Source organism: Lipotes vexillifer, unplaced genomic scaffold (genome assembly GCF_000442215.2).
Source record: "Lipotes vexillifer unplaced genomic scaffold, Lipotes_vexillifer_v1.1 scaffold408, whole genome shotgun sequence".
NCBI classification, from domain to species: domain Eukaryota; kingdom Metazoa; phylum Chordata; class Mammalia; order Artiodactyla; family Lipotidae; genus Lipotes; species Lipotes vexillifer.
The window spans coordinates 1,840,614-1,858,909 of record NW_006787469.1 but is presented as its reverse complement, the minus strand read 5'-3'; the positions used below and the strand labels follow the sequence as shown (position 1 = coordinate 1,858,909).

General features: G+C 39.0%; 1 protein-coding gene and 1 non-coding gene across 2 annotated transcripts in view; both read right to left on the bottom strand.

Moving 5' to 3' along the window:
* The window catches only part of INO80 (INO80 complex ATPase subunit), a 102,556-nt gene that overhangs the window by 45,274 nt on the left and 38,986 nt on the right, over nucleotides 1-18,296 (bottom strand). Inside the window, exons 22-24 of the mRNA XM_007460159.1 lie at nucleotides 18,134-18,227; nucleotides 17,192-17,363; nucleotides 3,147-3,287 (exon numbers count right to left, since the gene is read on the bottom strand). Coding sequence (XP_007460221.1) covers nucleotides 3,147-3,287; nucleotides 17,192-17,363; nucleotides 18,134-18,227 — 407 coding nt within the window. The remainder of the gene's footprint in view (nucleotides 1-3,146; nucleotides 3,288-17,191; nucleotides 17,364-18,133; nucleotides 18,228-18,296) is intronic.
* On the bottom strand, nucleotides 6,686-6,758 carry TRNAG-UCC (transfer RNA glycine (anticodon UCC)). The gene has a single exon. It is a non-coding gene; the product is annotated as a tRNA-Gly (tRNA).

Below are 18,296 nucleotides of genomic sequence, written 5' to 3'. Positions count from 1 at the left end.
CCCCCCCGGTATGCGGGCCTCTCACTGTTGTGGCCTCTCCCGTTGCAGAGCACAGGCTCCGGGCGTGCAGGCTCAGCGGCCATGGCTCATGGGCCCAGCCGCTCTGCGGGTATCTTCCCAGACCGGGGCACGAACCCGTGTCCCCTGCATCGGCAGGCGGACTCTCAACCACTGTGCCACCAAGGAAGCCCAGTGAAATATTTTTTAATGTTTTGATAAGCTTATTTGGCAGGAGCCCTGGATCAAGATATATACAGAATCATATACTGTCATGTTGTAAGTACGTAAGCAGTGAACTCATGAGGTCCAAAAGGAGGCAAACAAGTCCATTTCTACTTAAATTGCGCTTTCTAAGTCAGCTGTATCCTAAACAGCCTCCACCCATTCTGCTAACCCCAAGTGACCTTCCCGATTGCTCAGAAGCAGGGGGAGATGAAGCATGACATACCCATTCTTGCCTCCCCACAAATGGAAATGCATACTCCCTTTAGTCCCACATGAGCAAACCCCTGTTTCTTGCTTCATTAACTTCCTCAACTATAGTACCTTCAGGGGCTGCCTCCTCAAGCATTCAGCGCGTCCTTCCTGAGGACACGTATATTCCTGCTCTAGCTCTAGGAAGCGTGACCGCTCCAAGCGCTTCAGTTTCTTGGTGTGATGAATTCCCAGGGTCTTAATTTATGAACCCTGCAGAATGATTTCTTAAGCTAATGATAATTCCTTCCTTAGCGACACAGTTCTTCCTGAATTGACCCTAAAGTTTTCACAGCATGTGCCATGGAAATTAATGTCTTAACTCAATGCCAGGGTTGAGGCGTCAAAGGAAATCCGTTTCTCTCCACTGCAGATGGGTTAGAAATCAATATAAGATCATTAAAATACCTCATAAAATGTTGCCTTATTCACACCCCCGGCCTGATCTACAGATCTTGTGTGTGTATAAAACATTCAGACATGTTTAAAACTCTTCTTCCTGTCCTCCTAACTATGGGGTGATTACTCCCATTTCAGATTTAGCACATGCTATGTGAAGAAACTCTACAAATGTGGGGAGAAGGGCTGAACAGGAAAGGGTGCTGGGGAGGAGCCCCTCAACAAGATGAGAAAAGCTTCCTCCTGCTTCCTGCCTGCCACCACACCTTTAGGCTAACAGTCTTCTTCAAGTTACTATTGTTTTTTTAGGGAAACATCAGTACCAGGCATGACAGTTTAGACTTCAGGCTCCTCAGAAACAATACTTAAGTAGTACAGTGGGGGTCTGTATACGTAAGTATGCCAGAAGAGTGGGGTTATTCTTCAGAGTGGTTGGCTATAGAGCTTTTATGGTTTTTATTTTTATTTTTTTTTTGCGGTACGTGGGCCTCTCTCACTGTTGTGGCCTCTCCCGTTGCAGAGCACAGGCTCCAGACGCGCAGGCCCAGTGGCCATGGCTCACGGGCTCAGCCGCTCCGCGGCATGTGGGATCTTCCCGGACCAGGGCACGAACCCGCGTCCCCTGCATCGGCAGGTGGACTCTCAACCACTGCGCCACCAGGGAAGCCCGGGCAGTTCACTTTTTACTGGCTCTATAAAACACGGGGAATATGAGAAGTAAAAAATGTCTTGACATCCCTCTCTCAAAAATCTAGGCTTCCTCTTATAGGCCTCTCTATGTACATAACAGATTAGGAGAGTAAAAAGGAAACAACCATGCAACTGTGAAGCCTGAAGGCTGCTTTCTATGCAAGCCCTTGGCTTTAGATGTTTTCTGGAAAAAGTGCTTTTCCCTAGATCAACTTAAGCTTCAAAGACCAAGAATGCTTTGGAAGAACTGGGTACCTACAAAACCCAAATACTTTCTGGAGAATCAATATAAATCAAACAAAGCTGATAATGGTAAGAGAATCAAGTTTGTGTAGCACAGGACAAGCAGAGAGATCTAGGCAGGCAGGAATCAATGGGACTCTACTGTCATCTCATTTCCATTCACCTTTCTTTGGATCCTCTGCCAGATTCTGACCTTTGATAACTTAATAAAATTAAGGATGTAAGCTGATATAAATAATGGTAGAGAAATATCATCACAAAGAAGAATTAAAAGTCTCCACCTTCTTTGAATGGAACTGTGAAAACAGTAGACTTGCTAGGATGAGTGAAGAAAACAAGATAAAAACACAGAAGGGTAAGAAAAGTCAACCTCTTAGAGTCTCCTGGCTAAATGAAAGTTGCCCTTAGAGCAAATGGAAACAAGCTGAAAAGACAAACTCATTTTTGCTCTAATTGCAGTCTGGCCACATCTCTACTCTGCCTCTCCCCCTTCATGGTTGTAAGAGAGTTTCTGTCTGGCTCTGATCAGAAAGACATGAAAGAGTGGAAGATGTAGGCGAAGTAAACAGCCAGTGTGCCAAGGGGAGCCTTTGCAGCGACACTGTCGGCAATCACCAGAGTGCCCTGTTTTGATAAACAGGGTATCAGGAAGGATCTAACAGCTGTTCAAAGTTGAAACCACAATAGAAACTACTCCCAATCTGTGAACAAGACTACTACCACTGACTGGTGGATATGGCCCAATAGTCACTTTTCAGAGGGAACATACTTGTGAACCACAGTCCAGGCAGAGCTGCTGAAGAAAGCTAGAGAATACCATCTAAGAAGTTTCTTGATGCTGGAGTGTTATGTTTCCCTTTGTTATTTGGAGACTGTACTGAGGCGATAAGGCCAGATCAAATCTCCCTCCCAGTCGAGCCCCCTCCTCTGAAAAACCCTCAAAAACCTCAACACAGGTGACAAATGGCTCCCTCTTCTATTCAAATATTCCACTGTTCCTGTCCCTGCTATTGGGTGATAACCTACCTAGTAACAGATGGCTTGCTCCCATGGTAGTTTAGAGCCCCAGGCTAAATGAGAGGAACTACACGGAAGCAACATCAGGGAAAGAAGTCACTTCTATTACCATACAACTGTTCTCAAACCAACACAATTCAAAGTGAGGAGTGCTGTCTTGGGAAAGCCAGGACCACAGGTGCCCTTTCTAAATACTGAGCATTTATATGTTTCTCAAGGTCCAAATAGCTTAAAACAATTCTGGTTAAGAAATGGATCCCTTGAAAACTGGTTTATTTCTTCAAACACCATCTATTTTATCTCTTCCCTCCTGCGGCACTTACTCGTGGACTGGCCACACACAAAAAAGATGGCAGCTCAGTGAGCAGGCAGCAACGAAGCGAGGAGGTAGCTGATCTCCGCTGATGGATGACCTGGTCTGAGTAGCCACTCACTGCTTTACAGTGGCTGCTGAAAACCAGAGACTACAAAACAAAAATGCAAATTAGTGCTATTGACAACTATTTAATGTAAGCAAAACAGAAAAAATATCACATATAGTCAAGGTTCATTCTAATTTCAAACTGTGCTTTTATTAATGTACCTTAGGTAAATGTCATCTCTAATTCTGCCTTTTTCTGGAAGAGATTCTGTTTATTATAAATAGTTACAGCAAAATTTTCATTAGACAAAACAACATTTTGTGTATGTCAGGGGAAGTTTGGTTCATTTGTTAAACTGTGGATACAAACCCATTTGTCTTGAGTTAAAAAAGATGACCAATAATATTTCCTCCTAAATTTTTCTTTTAGGCAGATCTGTTTAGTATTTCATGTGTGTACAACAGTGCAGTATAGTTCTAGCAAGGTTAGAAGTTCTATTTATTTGGAGACATCAATAAAAGTGGTCAGGAACAGGAAACAATATCTCTTTAGTTCCTCTAACCTAACTACCATTTAAAAAATTAAAAACTTACATTACTGTATCAATTCATTTTAACAGACTTAAAGCTCATGTTAAAGCTTCAGTTTGCAGCCATTCATATGAAAGATTTTCAAGTATGGAATGTTCACATACAAAGAATTTGTCAGTGGGATTACAGTGTTGTATCAATATATTGCAGGTGCAGTTCTTTATTCAGTTCAATATTAGACATTTTATCTTTGGATCTTCATTCTCGATTATTTCATTTATTTGTCTTACTGGTTTCTCAAGGCAGGCTGGTAACCTAAAAAATCATATGAATGAAGATAATACAAAAACTGCAAGAGGAACAGTAACCAGGACCCTCTGCAGGAGAATAACAGTTATAATTCCAATACCGAAAGTGTCCAGTACCAAATCTCTTCAAAGCTTCTTTGTTTAGTATATATTTCCTCCTGAAGTACATGGGTTCTTCAGGATCACAGTTTGAAAGAAGTCATCTCAAGCTGTCTAGTAGGACAGGTGTATCATAATCTGCTTTCATGAAGCAATCAGCACCTTCTAAATAATGGGCATGAAAAAACTGAAAGGTTTTAAATGTTTCCCGCAGAGTTGGGACGTCTTCAGTGATTTCTAATCACACTGTATGGAAGTCTTTACAACACTTTAGTACAATGCTGGACTCATGTAGCTTTGATATGTTTGACATTTTTCTCTAGATGTTTAGGTCCCATCATTAACCAGAAAAGAACATTAATCTTCTGATATCGTTTTTCAACAATATCTGTGTTCTCATCTTTATGTTGGGTAGCATCTGCACTGAGATTTATCCACCTTTCTACATGTTTATCTCCATTATCATCTGAATGCCTAGTGTGAGGATCATTATGAAGATTAATAGACCAGGTGTCACCCTGTTCTTCCAATACTGAATACTGACGAGCTAGGATCATTACTAAAAAAGTCCTATTGCTGATACATAGATGAAAGTTAAAAAAAAAAAATGTAGCAAATTTTCTTGTTTTCTGAAAGTTCACTTCTGATTATTAGTAATAGCTCTTCTTTCCCCTCCTGAGGGTGAAGAGATGACACAAGCCTAGCAACCGCTGCTCGTATCTGTCGTAGTTCAGGGCTGCTAGCTGGGGTGTCCACTGCCACCCAGGTGGCTGAGATAGCAGCAGTGGCTGGCCTAGAGACTTCTGAATTCTTTACTAACTTCTAAAAAGCAGTATCTGTTATCACTTTATCTTTGTAAAAGGAGCTTCTTATACTCCTATTTCTTATACTCCTAAAGAGCAGTATCTAAACAATGTCTCAGGGAGGGATCTCTTAAAGTCAACCTCATTTTCAGTATTCTTAAATGGCAAAATGCAACAGATAAGAGATGAAAGAATGACCATTTCCTTCAATTATTTTCTCTCCAACATTGTAGTTATTAATAAGGGATACAACAATCACGATAGGGAGTCTTTTTAACACAATATTTTGCTTGTGGTACCTTTCTGGAAAAAGTCTAATGATAATTTTATTTCTGGGGTGGTCATTCCTAAATTAGAACATGTTCACTTGTCTTATATCAGCTAGGTTAAGACAGGCTTCTCATTGGCAGTCACTAAATCAAGGTGATTTGTAGCTGATTCCAGATTTAAAAAATGATTCACTAGCTCAACATACACAAGCCTTAGCTTTAGAGAAACCCTGACTACCCCCAGTACACTTCACTCAATCTATACTTTTGTAGATCATTTTCTCTTAACACTGGTTCCATCAAATCTTCCTTAGCACAGGTGGTCCTTGGTACCATACTATCCACATTCCCTTCACATAATGCCATGAACTGCTAGGTACTGCTAGATACAGAAAATTTTAATGCTTAATAGAGAAGAACACAAAGGACACCTTAGGCACCACTGTGTAGGATGCAGGGGGCGAGGGGGAGGGTGCAGAAAAGAAGATTCATTACTTCTTTAGTCTACTTTGGCCTAAAACAAATTAGAAAAAAAGAAACAATGTCACACAATGAGAGATGTGACTTGGTAATAATGTGGTCACAGTTTTTGCTCTTCTGTTGTCCCTTCCTCATGTTCTTGAGTATCTTACTACCCTGTAGGCACTGGCAACTGTGTGTGTCTTGCTGCCAGTACTTCAATATACACACAGCAGCGAAGGAAGGCTTTTGTAGAGTCTTTTGGCACCATGCAAAAGAATTTCTGTCTGGCTCTGATCAGAAAGACATGAAAGATATGTATGATAGGGGCCAGTATGATAGGCCCCTCAGCTGTACACTACCTGCCACAGTGGAGCACAGAGAACACACAGATGTTTTCCCCTCAGATACATACTTGTCCACTTAACAAGGGGCCGTCCTTTGCTTTCCATGCCTTATTTAAAATTAAAAAGAATACTTATGCTAACGTTAGGTCTTCATTACTTAGAAATTAATTTTCTGTTTTTGCTCTTAAAGAACACGTCAAACTCAGATATAGAGAAAAGGTCTCACTTAAAATGAAAGGGTGTAATGTTTATAGATCAATTGCTAAGATTGCATGGATTCTATTTTCACAGATATTCTAAGTAACCAAACAAAAAGGGGGAAATAAAATACAGAAAAACTCTGAAAACAATGGCTTCCCAGAGCTTTCCACAAGGGGTACTGGCAGCTCTCATGATCTCAGGAAATGATGATATAGATACTGCAGTTGCAAATTAACCTGCAGTGGAAGAGTTTTTGGAAACTTCCTGTTTGGGGGATTCTTCATCAATAGCCATTCTAAGCTCTCTAAGCATTTAACAGAGTATAGTGTTTAAAACTTAAAACACACACCACTCTTTTCAAAATAACTCTTTATGTTTAGATTCTTTTGTATATATATTTTTAAATCTTTTTTTTTTTTTGGACTGTGCTGTGTCTTAGTTACGGCCTGCAGGATCCTTTTTAGTTGAGGCATGCAGGATCTAGTTCCCTGACCAGGGATCAAACCTGGGCCCCCTGCACTGGAAGCGCAGAGTCCTAACCACTGGACCACCAGGGAAGTCCTGTATATTTTAAATTGCAAAATCTGAAATTCCCTCAATTTCTATGAGTTAGTTGGCTCACTAGAGTTGTAGAGTATATAAAGCTTTCAACACATACAATGCCTAAGCAGACCATAACCATGACAACAGTTTCACTAAGACTGGGACAGGAAATGAAATTAATGCTGGTACTGTTTCTGCCAATTAACATTTTTAACATAGTATTTAACTGGATACAGTATAAAATCTGTTCTGCCTCCCCAAAAGATGGCTAAATGGTGTATTTCCTACAGATTCTGGTTTTTGTCTTTATTCTTCTGAGCAAAATAAGATTAAAAAGAAAAAAATTCATATGTGTGAGACTTGCACTCTAACCCTTGTAAAATTGTATAAGAAAGGAGCTCTGGTCAGAGCCTACAGTGGGGACGGAGGTGTGTGAGAATGAATTCATAAAATTTTTTAACTAAATGCTATTCCTTCTTGAACTCATCACCAGTAAAGCAGGGTAGAGAACAATGAGGTTAAGAGGACAACACAGAATCATGCTGGCTTTTGTTCTACAAGCATCGCAAGAAATCAGAAAAGCATTCACGTCAAGTAAGAGACTTTAAAAGGCCCTAAACTTCGTTCAAAGTACCCTAAGTGTCATCTGATCCGTGTCCTTAGCCTAGTTCCTAGTTCCTTGATGTTTTTGTACCATCCCAAAGCCAGCATTATGAGAATGGTACTTCTTTGAACTCTGTAACACAGAATTCAAATTTAAGGGCTTCCCTGGTGGCGCAGTGGTTGAGAGTCCACCTGCTGATGCAGGGGACACAGGTTCGTGCCCCGATCTGGGAAGATCCCACATGCTGCAGAGCGGCTGGGTCCGTGAGCCATGGCCGCTGAGCCTGCGCGTCCGGAGCCTGTGCTCCACAATGGGAGAGGCCACAACAGTGAGGGGCCTGCGTATCGCAAAAAAAAAAAAAAAAATTTAATATTCACTGCAGGGTAATACTCACTGCAGGGTAAGAAGAGTTTTATAGGTATACTCAGTGGGGGGAAGAGCTTCTCACTGTTCACATTCATTCACGTCCATGGGTGGCAAGGAAGATGAGAGGATTGGATTAGACTGCTGAATATAACTCAGGTAGTATGTGATTTAAGATAGCTTACCAAGAACAAGATGACAACATGTAGGTAAGTCAACATTCATTAACTATCTCCTCAGAGGAATAAGAACAAAGCCTTCACCTTGATCTGATGATAGGAAGCTGTATTTAGGAGACAGGCTGCTGGAACAATACCTACTACTTTTCATAAAACAAATGAAGGCACAGAAGAGAACAGGATGAAGGGTTTTCTGCAATAAGAGGATAAAAGTGAATATGGAAAAATTAACTCAAAGTTAATCTGGTAGCTCCAAAGGAATTTTACTCAAAATTATTTTTGAATAGTACAAGAAACCTGGCACTCGCTTCCAATTTTAGCATCTCCCCTTGTCTCTTCTCTCAGGTTTGTCTGCTTGAGAATAATTCCCAACTTTACTTTTAAGACTGATCTTGAACATGGAAGCCGGATTCATGTTCTCCCATCAAAACAATGAAACATAAATTTGTGCTTACTTTGCATATTAAACAAGGCTACTCTACTTCACAGTATCACAAAAGAAAGCAAAACAAGGATTTGGAGAAACAGCATCTCTTCACCATTATGTTTACAAATAATCAAAGTTACATAATCAGAACTAAGTTGGCAAATCAAATGAAAATGCAAGATACAGAAAAAAACAGAGCTTGCAATGAAAAAAAATTTGCTCACAAGGAGTTAGGGCTTATGAGCAATGAATTCCGGTTGAAGATGAATGGCACATATTATACTGCATTTGCAGTAGCTAATAAAACTGTGAACAGACAGGTAACATGGAGAACAAGGAGAGGTGATACCAGCATCCCTTCCAATTTAAGAACTTTCATAGTGTCACAGTCAGAACCCATCTGTCGCCTAAGCCAAAATCTCCGAACAGGGAATACCAAAACAAACGTGGTAATGAAGTAACTAATACAAAAGGCATTGAGGCTCCTCCTTGCTCTCTCTTGAATCACTAACTCTGGGAGAAGCCAGCTGCCATGCCATGAGGACACTGAAGCAGCCCCATGGAAAAGTCCACACATCGAGGAACAGAGTCCTCCAGCCAACAGCCAGCACCAACTTAACCAGGCATATATGTGAGCTAACCTGGAAGCAGAAACTATGGCTCCAGTCAATCTTTCAGGTAACTGCAACCCTAGCTGATATCCTGACTGCGACTTCGTAAGATTTTCTGAGTCGGAATCACCTACCTAAGCTGCTCCCGAGTTCTTAACCAACATAAACTATGAGATATTAAAAATGCTCATTGTTTTAAGCTGCTAGATTTGGGGCTAATTTGTTATATAGGTATAGGTAACTACTACAAGGGCTAATATCCACAATTGATACCCTTTTTGAAGATGTCTAAAAATTAGCTTCTTTCTGCTGGTATATTTCTCACTCCCAAGAAATGCCTCTAGTTCTCAGCTCAAATGCAGGGCAAAAATAACTAATGTGCAATAAACTCAATGCATGATCAAACAAATTAGCAATGCCACCCATATTTCCCAACCTCCAAGGAAAAGTTAGAACTCTTCACAAAATTCTATTTTAAATACAGAGGAAGACTATACTTCTAATTTTAGGGTGGAGGACATTCCCTCAGATAACAAAACACAAAGTTCCAAAGGGAAAAACAACACTAATACAATGCACCAAGACTTACTAAGTCATTCAGTAAACATCTATTTAACCTTGTAAGTGCAAGGTGCCTAAAATAACCTGACCACAAAGACAAGAGGGACTATGTCCAAACATCTAAATTCTGTTCTCACACTTGGGGGGAAAAAAGAAATGAAGAAAAAAAAGAAAGAAAAACACTGACAGAATTGTGGGGGGTTTTTGGCCCTGACACGCAGCACGTGGAATCTTAGTTCCCTGACCAGGGACTGAACCTGTGCCCCCTGCACTGGAAGCGTGGAGCCTTAACCACTGGACCACCAGGGAAGTCCAAAAATGACAGAACTGTTTAACAGCACTTTTTTTTTTCATGTTAAGCTTGGTTTCAGTCTTTCTGGACATTGTAAAATATTCTTTGTATTAGAGAAGTATCTTTCTATTAATTACAGAGCTCCTACCTGTATTCACTGGTTTTCTACCATACAAAAAGGGTAGTTAACCACTTTTGCATCCCCTATCAATCATCTTTCTTGCATGTTTGATTTCCCTCTTAGCTGCCTTTTCTTCTTTTTTCGTCTTCAAATCTGAGTCTCCTCTCTCTTACAAACTCAGCTTTTAGTTAAAACCAACTGTCCCTCCTGAAATGTATTCCTATTCTTTTTAACTGTCACACTTCATTACCTATTTCCTAACCAGAATCTTTCTCCTTGTAAATCCCTGCACCTGGGCCTTCTCTGTTATATCTGCACTCGTAACATCAAAGAGCTCCTAATCTCATTCCTAAGTGTTCACTTTAAACTTGATATAGAATTCAGCACTCCCTCTGAATCCTCTCTTGAACTCTGGGTTTTGGAAGTTATTCCTTCACTGCCAATGCTCATCCATATCCAAATCAGAGTCCATTCACCCTTTCTTCACCATCTTTTGGTTACAACTATTTCTGTTGGGTCCTTTGTACCTGATACTTGGAACTTTAGTTTAATACCCTCCTTAACATGGATTCCCACATCCAATCTTTCCTGTTATCACACTCTTGAGATTAGTCATCACGTACCAATGGCAGAGATCCCCACTGATGTGCTGTAATGACTTGAATGATTTAACAGCCTTCCTAAAACCAACTACCCGATTATTCCTTCCCATGGCTTGACAGTAGCCACCAAAACTTTATTCCCCCAGGATTACAACTGTAGCATCTATTGAAGAAGGTGAGCCAAAAAAGGGCTGAAACTCCTGGTTTAGTATCTAAACCCCAATAGACTGGCATTCAAAGATTCCTTGGGAGAAAAGGTGACTTACATTTCTGGCCTTTTTTCTCACTACTGCTCTGTATTTTGGCTCAATTCTTCAACTTGGAAAATCCTTCCTTCCACCCAGGGTCCCTACCACTCAAGATCCAACTTAAACAATACTATTTCTATAAAAGAGTTTTTTGTCCATTTTAACCTAAAGTGATCTCCTATCCTGAACTTTACCACTAATCATCTACCATTATTTTGGCAGTTAATTATGCTTTCTTTCATCTCTGATCTTGAATCATTTCTATTTTTAAAGTCCTTTTAACTTTGTGCATGTCTTTTTACTATATACATGAATGAGTTTTCAAACCAGAAAATAAGAGACCATGACTGTTAACACACCTTGCCCACAATAGGCACTGATGCGTGACAGGTTTGTAAACATTAATTACAAGTGCTTTTTCTCTGTGGGAGTAGACTGACACTGGGAGGAGGCTATTATGAAAGAACATTAGAAAAACCCCAACCCTTAAGCCAAGATCACATTCAACCACTGCAGATTCATTCAATCAATAAGCTCTTCTGATATACATACAAATTAATGGACCCATTCACTCAATCCCATTGGCCCTTGGGATCAAACAAGTGAAAACATCAGGAGAGAAAGAGTGAAGAGTGCATGGAAAAAAATAGTACTTTCTCCAGTAAATAGTGTGTCCTCCCCTCTATTAACATTCCTTACTCAATTAGCCTTCTTTTAACTGCCCGGATCAGTGGTCTCCAGAGAAATTACATGCAAGCTTCACAATGTAAATAATATTAATATGCTATTATTTATGTATCATTTTAAAAGAAATAATGCATAGGTATTGGCAAAATGGATAAGGAATGTTTTAATAATAGGTGGCATAGTCAAAAAACATGGGGCTACTGGCATTGCTGAAAAGAGTTTAAACTAAGATAGATAAGCTGATTCAAAATTTACATGAAAATGCAAAAGGCCAAGAACAGTGAAGGCAATATTGAAGAAAAACAAAGCTAGAGGACCGGTGCTACCAGTTATCAAGCCTTATTATGAAGCTATAGTTATTAAGATAAAGTGGTACTGGTCAAGGATAGACAAATGGACTAATGGAATAGAACAGGGTCTAGAAACAGACTCACACATATACAGCCACCTGTTTGACAAAAGTGATGCTTCAGTGCAAAAAGGATGGTCTTTTCAACAAATGAAGCTGGGTCAAAAGGATATGGATATCTGTAAGTAAAAAAATGACAACCCATAACACAGACTGAAAACCCAGTTTCTTGTAGATCCGAATGGTAAATCAAAACAACCTTTGGAGAAAAAGAGAATTATCTTTATGACCTTGGTAAAGGCAAAGATTTCTTCAACAGGACACAAAAAATGCCAACGATTCAACAGAAGACAATATTTAGAGTGATAAAGTAAGCTATAGAGTAGAAGACATCTGCAATACATAAAGAACTACAAAACACCACGAAAAATACAGACAGACTAACAGAAAAATAAGCAAGGGTCTCAAATAAGCATTTCATAAAGGAGGTTATCCAAATGGGCAATGAGCAATAGAAAAGGTACTCAATATCATTATTCATAAGGGAAATATAATTTAAAGCCACAGTGAGATACTACCACACAGAAGGACTAAAATGAACAGACAAAACAATGTCACATTCTGGCAAGGACATGGAGCAACTAGAACCTCTTATACACTGTTAATGGGAATGAAAATGGGCACAACTGCTTTGGAAAACTGTCTGGCATAACCTATTATAGATGACCATATGCATACCCTATGACCCAGCAATTTGACTACTAGATATATATACCCCACAAAATACATATGAATTTTCATTAAAAGGTGTGTACAGTAATGTTCACAGCAGCACTATCTGTAATAATAAAAACTATAAGCCACCCAAACATTTGCCTATAGTAACTCTTACGGGGAGGACACTGAGGAGGAACAATGAATGGAAGTGGGCACAAAGGGGCCTCTGAGGTAGAGTTCTGACAAGTGTTTTGTGAAGTTATCAAGCTGTATGTACACTTATGATTTGTGCACTTTCCTATATGTATGTTAGTATCTCTAGAAGAATAGCCAAGGCAATAAGAAAAAGGTTTATATTTTTTTAATATATTATACCTATTATTTCTCTCTGTCTCTCTAATCTCCTTGGCCTGTTGTTTACTAAAGGAAAGCAAATGGTCATATTTTTCAACTTAGCTGCTTCTTAGACTCATGAATTCAAATGGTTATTAATTAATTTCATTAGAAAAAAATTTTAACTCTCTAAAAATTGATTAGGGTTACTGATTATCATTTCCAAGTTTTCTTCCTACCTCCTCAAGCTTTAAAGATGGACCCACATTTATATGTCAGTCCTTTTCTAATCTTTCAAGACTTTTCTTTGTCTTCCTGAGGTTCTAATTCACCATATGAATGATAGCAAATACCTCTCAAGTCATATTTTCAGGACATTTGCTAAAACTAGCAAGCACAATTTTAGGTTTGCTTTCTGTGAAAATAAAAAATTTTCTGATTCCACAGTAGTAGCGTCCCTGTATAAGCAAAGCAATCTTCCAGAGGATCTGTAAATTGTATTAATAATGCCAGAAGTATTTTTGTAGATTTTAATGACAACAAGTCATGTTAGGAAAAGGCACAAAGCACATACATGATGAATTTATCCCACACAAAGCAAGAAACAAAAAGAATCCAAGACACTGTATCTAAATCCAACCGACAAATCCAAACATCAGCAAGACAGATAATTATTACATTTAAGTCTCACCACTGCTGTCCATACTTGAAGAGTTACTTGAAGACTCATTTTTGTCAATCATATTTTTGTGAAAAACTGTAAACTGGCAGGATTACAGCAGACTATGAAATCTGGAAGTGTGTTTCTGATGTGTGTATGTATGCTAAAATATCATGCATCTTAAGTTTTAGCTTTTACTTTATACTCTTAACAAAGGAATTTTAGAAATCTGTTGTAAAGGATTAGGTGTTCAAAATTTCCTTCTCTATCCTTCTTTGCAAAACAGACAATGTAATATTCTCTAAAATACTTCTTGAATAAGAAAAACTCAGTTCGGGACTTCCCTGGTAGCACAGTGGTTAAAAATAAGCCTACCAGGGCTTCCCTGGTGGCGCAGTGGTTGAGAGTCCGCCTGCCGGTGCAGGGGACACGGGTTCGTGCCCCGGTCCAGGAAGATCCCACATGCTGCGGAGCGGCTGGGCCCGTGAGCCATGGCCACTGAGCCTGCGTGTCTGGAGCCTGTGCTCCGCAACGGGAGAGGCCACAACAGTGAGAGGCCCGCGCACCGCAAAAAAAAAGAAAAAAGAATAAGTCTACCAGTGCAGGGTACACGGGTTTGAGCCCTGGTCTAGGAAGATCTCACATGCCGCGGAGCAGCTAAGCCCGTGTGCTACAACTACTGAGCCTGTGTTCTAGAGCTCGCGAGCCACAACTACTGAGCCTGCATGCCACAACTACTGAAGCCCACAAGCCTAGAGCCCGTGCTCTGCAAGAAGAGAAGCCACCGCAATGAGAAACCCATGCACCGCAATGAAGAGTAGCCCCCGCTCACCGCAACTAGAGAAAGACTGTGCGCAGCAAGGAAGACCCAACGCAGCCATAAATGGAAGGGAGGGAGGGAGGAAGAGAGAAAGAAAGACTGTTTGGAGAAATCAGTGTGAGAAACAGTACAATAGTGGTAACAGGCATATTCTAACAAAGCCATTCTTGGGGGACAGTTCTCATAATAAACTACTTTGCTCAAGTTTGAAGTGCGTTTTTTCAAAATTACTTAACTTTATTTATATTATCTCTGAATAGGAGGGATATAACAGGTACATGCCAAAATATACTAAGACAGAGATGGACCTTGATCACTAACTACATGTCAGGGTAACTGCAATGAAATGTGCATATTGATCTCAGAGTGACTTCTGGTGGTCTCTTTCATATTCAGAAAGTGAGACCTTCCTTAAGTCCCAAAATGTCAGTTTCTTTCCTTTCTCACTATTAAAAAGAATGATCCAGAATCTTTCTATATGGTGACTTTCTTTACTTAGTCCCCTTGCTATTCTAATATCATGCAGTCACTGAATGCTGTATTTTTCAAACTGTGAGTAGTAGGGTCATGAAATCATTTTTTAGTAGGTTCCAAACTAACATTAAGAAAAACAAAAGGAAAAAATTCTGTGTACTGAAGGAGGGTAAATACTGTTTTGTGAATATTTTGTCTTAAAAATTTATGGATGTGTAATATTTATATATGTATGTACTATCTGATATATCTACATAACTACAGGTGGTGTAAAATATTCTTGTGAGTCACGGTCAGACTTCAAAAGCCACAGATATAATGGGCTTTATTATATTTTTATTGTTACACATGGAGCTTCAACAAAATGATTCTTCATTCAGAACCCAGTCTAACCTTTAAGGCTAGATATCATGTAAAGATTATTCTGCTTAGTTGAAAGCAAATATTTCTTAGAACAGATATATCAACCAACTCTGGCAAGATACATTGGTATTTCAATATATGTATTTTGGAGATAAGGATGGTGAGACCAAAAGCAGAACAGCATCTCTACACATACATGATTAGCTTTCAGCTACCTGTGGCTCAGTAACTCGGTGTACATTCTAAGCCACTACAAGAGCAAAGGTCTATCTATAACACAAAATAAAAGTAAAGAAGAGGACATGGAAGTGAATCTAACTTTGGAAAAGCCAGTTTCACATAAAGCATATTGCCCACATCTAAATTTCTCAGGAAATTAATTGATATAAGGACCTCACTGAACAGGTGCTCTGAACACACTACTGTATTTTCATAAAGCAGAAGACTACAAATGAGTGATGCGTATCTTTCAGTTTTAAGTAAGATGCAGGTATCTACATAATAGAGCATAAAAAACCTCTGGGAGAATGGTGCACTCTGTACCAAAAAATAAAACTAGTAAAAAAAATTTAACTGTAGTAATATAGAGCACCAAATGTAAGGAAATTGGTCTACAGAGGTTAAGCAACTCTTCATTAGACATATCAGTATTCACTAGTAGGAAGTCACCTTGCCACAACTGACTATATTATTCCAACCAGGCTGGAACCCAATTCTATTCTCTTTCTGCATTAACGATCTTATCTTCAGAGTCCAAAAAAGTATATGGAGCAATGCTTGAGAAACCAATTGGGATAACAGAAGAAAAGGAAATTATACGGGTTCTTCAGTATACAGGGGGCAAATGACCAGATGCAGCCAAAGAACATCTTACATTCGATAGCTGTATGACTGATGACACATTAAATTTTCTAGAGGATACAAAGAAAAAGTTCTCCCTTCTAAACTTGTAATCTAGTTGAAGAACTACAACATATAAACATACAAGTCTCTTACTAAAACTCTCCAGTGTTATACCCATTTCATTCAGAATAAAACCCAAATCCTTAGCATTAACTTATGAGGCCTCACATGATCTGAATCTGCACCTATCACCTATCACTTACTTCCTATCCCTTTTCCCCTTACCTACTATACAATGGCAAACAGTTATATGAAAAAGTGCTCAGCATCATTACTTTCCATGGAAATGCAACTGAAAATCACAAATTCAAAAAAATGGGCCAACAATACCAGGGGTAGGCAAGATTTACAAGAATAAATCTCTCACATTGCTGGTGGGAGTTTAACTTTGAAAAACCATTCTGGAAAGATGTTTGGCAGTGGGAACTAAATCTAAACATACGTATATGTGATGATACAGCAATCCCATTTAGTTGCATGCCGCAACTAAGACCTGATGCAGCCAAATAAATAAATAAATAAATAAAAACAGTAGATTAATAAATTGTGATTAGAAACAGACAATGGAACACTTCATAGCATTAAAAAAGAATGCTACAGTGCAACATGGATGAATCTTACAGACATAATAATTGAGGGAAAGGAGCCAGACACAAAAGAGTACACACTGGATCATTCCATTTATATTAAGTTCAAAAACAGGGTAAAATAATCTGGGATGATAGCAGTAGAATAGTGATTACCTTTATTTGTTTATTTGTTCTGAACTAGAGGTTTCAAATGGGAAGAAGTATGAGGGAGACTTCTGGGTGCTGGAAATATTCTATATCTTCATCTAGGCAGTTGTTACACAAGTGTATACACATGTATAAATTCAAAGAGTTGTACACTTAAGATCTGTGTACTTCACAGTAAAGTTATATACAAAACATATATTAAATATATATATATACACACACACACATAAAATGTCTATTAAGTGATATGTAATAAGCTATAATACTACACTGCTCCCACTCCTCTGGGAACTTTCTGACTCCCTCAGGTCTTCATTTACTTTATTACTTTTATTGATTCAAAGAAAAGGGAAGGGAGTACTACACAGATAACTGATGCTGAAACAATTGCTTACCTTTAACAAAGGGCAGCTGGAAAGGTTGGGAAAGGAGAGTGGAAAATTAACCCCAAGAAGGAAATCCTTGTTTCTCAGATATTTCTGCTGGCTCTCCCCTTCTGGCTCTCCCCAGGAGCGCAGTTGATGGAGCCTGTAGGAGGCTTTCAGAGACAGGAAAAGAGCTAACCATCTGAAACAAACCACAGCAGACATGCTTATTCAGTGCTCCATGGAGGGCTGAGGGTAGTTCATAGCAGTGAGGAACCCTGTCTCTCATTAACATGTCTCTTTTGTAAATCTTGAACATTTTAGACACAGCTCTTTCCTACTTTCAGATAAAGCCATTTCATACTTTTGTTCTACAAATTCTATCTTTGGCATGAATTGGTTTGCTACTATGAAAACGAAAATCCTCTGTAAAGCTCCTCTCAGAATTAAGGAATATTCAACTCTATCACAAAAACTGTAATAAAAACATCCTCATACTAAGGAGACAGCCTCTCCTAATGAGGTCACTATTTTTTACACAAATACAAAGTAATAAATTAAGTAAAAGCCATTATTCCAAAGAATAAGAAAAGAGAACTAAGCTTCCCTGAATACGTAAGGCAGGCTATGCTGCAATCACTACTAACTAAAGGAATCATCAGTCATCATTTGCCCTGTAGAAACAAATAAAACAAAGTAGTCTACCTAGAAATTAAGAAGAATTGAAGACCTTCTGGTAGCATTTGGGAGAAGAGCCTACATAGTTTTTATTTAAGGTATATCACGAAGCATCATGCAATTATTAAAGGATCAAAAGTATGATTTCCTTATAAAAATTTTAATTCTTAACAATACAAAAAGAATGAGAGGCTCTGTAAGATGATATAATAGTAAATATTTAATTTCACAGTATTCGACCTTCGCCCCTGTTTATTCACAACTGCTCTCTCAAACAATGAGCAAACTTCTCACCTGGCCAAAAGTCCCTGAAGCATGAGGTTTGCCATTTCAGCTGGAGATACATCAATAAAGCGAAGGAAAGAGAAACAGCTTTCTTCATTAACACCTGGAATATCAAAGGACAAAGTTAAACCCAACAGAAAACCAAGAGGCAATACTCAACTAAAGCCTGCTG